The sequence below is a fragment of the Engystomops pustulosus genome, chromosome 4 (assembly GCF_040894005.1).
Source record: "Engystomops pustulosus chromosome 4, aEngPut4.maternal, whole genome shotgun sequence".
NCBI classification, from domain to species: domain Eukaryota; kingdom Metazoa; phylum Chordata; class Amphibia; order Anura; family Leptodactylidae; genus Engystomops; species Engystomops pustulosus.
In genome coordinates, this window is record NC_092414.1 from 162,382,961 (window position 1) to 162,386,708 (window position 3,748).

A 3,748-nucleotide genomic window follows, 5' to 3' on the forward strand; every position below is an offset into this window, starting at 1 on the left:
GACTACTGCTGGCTTCAATGGCGCTATATGCAGCTGCGCAAACTCAGCACGCTCCTACTCTTCTTTCAAAATTTGGGACAGAAGTCAGAGCTACTGGGGCGTGGAGGAGCCTCTGCGCCAAGCGCCTGGCATGGCTACTCCACGGCCCAGTAGCCTCTGCAGGTAGTTTACATATTACTTTTACAACATGTACTATAATTTAGCCTTAGGCTACAATGAATAGTTATAACACTTATCACATGTTTCTGCAGTGAAGCTTTATTGTTAATCTTGGTTCTCGTGACAACCCAACATTTTTTTAAATCCAATTGTCACAGAGACCCAAAAAAGTTTTGTCAGTTACAGTTATAAAATATACATTTCGACTTACATACAAATTCAACTTAAGAACAAAGCTACAGAACCTATCTTTTATGTAACTGTCTGCATTAGGTTATTTGATTAGCAAAATTAAGATCAGGGCTGATATAGTTACGAGGAATCTACCATCAGATACACATTCCTCCTGGAAGGTTTTATTTATGCTTTATTCATTAAAGCAAATCTACCAGTGGTTTTCAGCTGAGTTCATCTTATCTTTATTAGTCCCAGGAGAGCCCCATGGCAGAGATAAACAGTGTTTCAGCAAAGGCTAATAACACCTTGGAGCGCTGTGTGTGATGCCAGGAGAATGGGAAGGAGGAGGAGAGAAGAAGCGCCTCTATGCGCCTCTTTGCACTCACCTTCTTTACAATATACCTATTCTTTTTCTGTATGGTATATTCTTATTTGTATTACAAAAATGTATAAACTTGTTTTTAAAATATTAGATTGTGAATTACAGATAAATCTCATTATAAATTATGGAGGTTAGTCACTAAAGATATCCAACTGTTTTAGATACACTTTTGCTTCAAAATGCAGTCATATAGAATGATGTTAGAAGGTTTATACATATTCATCAGGATCATGGCTCGGCCTCCTAAAAGCAAACCCCTACCATCTGTAGCAAACTAAACTTAACTAGAAAAAGAGGAAGTTTTAAAATGCACCTAAAAATTGTATACTTTTAGATTGTTTTTTACAATATCTAGTTTGTACATGTAATGTGTAACCTAACAAAGCCCCAAGATAAAAAGTGTAATGTTTAACTATTATAATCACATCACACAAAAAGACTGAATTTTTACTTCATAAACAAATGTTAGGAGTGAAAACTACCACACACAAACTATAGCGTACATTTATCATACAATGGTTAATTATGTGCCTGCCCATGATGTAACCCTCGACCCCCTCTTTCCCAGATTTATTAAGAGTTTCAGCCTCCAGATGAATCCGGTGGACGGTTGCACAGCCAGTCAATTCCAGGGCTTTGGAGGTGGAGTTGTGTAGTCAGATTTGATGTCAGAGACCATTTTGGTGGAGCTGGAATAAAATGGACTCCATTAAAATGAGTTCACTGCAATTTGTGCTGAATATTTTTTTTCATCAGAGTTTAGGGAATTTATGGAATGTCCTATAAATGTTTTTTCTGTTCCTGACCTGATGATGTTTTCTTTTAGTTGAAATGAATGTGGATGCCCTTTTTGCTCATGCTCAGTAGCGAAGTCCCTCTTCCCTCACGGATTTGAGGGGAGTGACTGCACTAATATTAGACTTCTGGAGTGATCAGGAAAATTTAATTCATGCAGGATTGTTCACTTTAGGTTCTTGCTGTATACTGTTTAATGTTTTAGTTTGCTTTTCCATGTTCACATTTGTAGAGGTTAGCTGCTCTGATGGATTTCATGCACTATACATAAAATAAGAGGGGAAAACTGTTTTCTAACTCAAATACAGAAACATATACATAAAAAGTACTATAGGTATAGAAGTCAAGCCTTCATGTTATCTAGCACTTCTAGATTGTGTAGCCTTGTGATGTGAAACACTTAGTAAGCTGTTCCCAGAGAAAAGCTTGATATTGCAAGCTCAACTGTTTATCATAACTGACTGTTCATGAGGCAATCCCTTTATATCTGGAATATGTTAGATGTTGCCCATGTGGTTACTGCATTGCCACCAACCCAAGTCAATGTAAAGAGGCTGTTCTCTAGTCTTAAAATAATTAGGTCAAACTTAAGGTCATCTGTGAAGGAAGATCTGCTGAAGGCGATACTGTTTCTAAGATTCATAGACTCACTAAACAAATATTATTCATCACACTGTTGTTGAAAAATGTTTTTTTCCACTTAGTATTTTCCATAATTACAGTTTAATAAAGTTATGGTTCTAAGGTTGTATTACAATAAATATCCTTTTATCTTCTAGCTAAATAACTTGGTTGTTCTATGACAATGGTGATTTGAAAAAACCCTTATTACTGTAAATGTATACATTAAACATGCCCCACGTATGTCAGGGTCAGAGTTAAGGAAATTGAGTCGTTGAAGGTTTGGCTTACCGACTCCACAGACCTTCTCAATTCTGCGCCAGGCACTGGAATGCCCAATAACCCTCACACTCTACCTTTACTGGCATACAAGCCTTCATAAATGTCCCCCTATATGTCTAATAATAATCACCATCAACTGTTTGGAGTTGAGATCTGTAATGATGCCACTGTAAATGAGAACATGGCGATCCACCGATTTCCATCTACAGCTAATGCCAATAAGGTTAAGTAATTGACGTAAACACCGTTTCGGGAACAATGAATAAAGTGAAATACCTTCACATAATCAAAATAATCAACATAAAATATACTGATTCAAATGAATTACATTAACATAGTATTATTCCTTTGTGTAATGTAAATCTTTGCTTTCAGACTGTTAAAATGATCCTAAGTAATTTCACCACCACCGTGGAGGAGTTCATCTTACTTGGACTTACCGACAAGAAGGACACGCAGATAGTGCTATTCATTGTATTTCTCACATGTTACATTTTTTCCTTATTTGGTAATATAGTGATTATATGTATTAGTAGCATTCACCCTCGACTCAACACACCGATGTACTTCTTTTTGAAAAATCTATCCTTGTTGGACATCTGTTATACGTCAAGTGTTGTTCCCAAAATGCTCATAAATTTTTTATCGGAAAAGAAAACCATAGCTTTTGATGCTTGTTTCATCCAGCTGTTTATTCACCTCTCTCTAGGAGGGGCTGAGTGCTATTTACTGTTGACCATGGCCTATGACCGCTATGTGGCTATATGCAGCCCCTTACACTACACTAATATTATGCACCCTGTCTTGTGCATGAAAATGGCATCTGCATCCTGGGTTGGAGGCATAGCTAATTCAATACTGCAAACTTTCAATACATTACAGTTACCTTTCTGTGGTCCGAATGTAATAAACCATTTTTTCTGTGAGGCACCCATCTTGATAGACTTAGCCTGCAGTGATACAACTTTTAATAGAACTATCATTTTCTTGTGTGCTATAGTGGTGGCTGTTGTGCCCTTTTTCTTAATTCTCATTACATATGTCAAAATAATTTCTAGCATCATGAAGATCAGTACATCTACAGGACGAAAAAAAGCCTTTTCTACTTGTGCATCACATGTTATTGTGGTTACATTATTTTATGGCACAATTTTCATTATATATTTGAGGCCTGGGACTGCTCATGTCACTAACCAAGACAAGATGGCCACCTTGTTTTACAGTGTTATAACCCCAATGCTAAATCCTCTAATATACACCTTGCGAAATAAAGATGTAAAACTTGCACTTAGGGAAATTACAAGAAAGAAAATTCGGCAAGAAATTTCTTGA

The 3,748-nt window shown here is 36.7% G+C and overlaps 1 protein-coding gene across 1 annotated transcript; it reads left to right on the top strand.

Moving 5' to 3' along the window:
- The first annotated feature begins 2,800 nt into the window (after positions 1–2,800).
- LOC140128502 (putative olfactory receptor 2B8) lies at positions 2,801–3,748 on the top strand. Its single transcript, XM_072150201.1, has one exon. It carries the CDS (start codon positions 2,801–2,803, stop codon positions 3,746–3,748), a length of 948 nt encoding a protein of 315 aa, XP_072006302.1.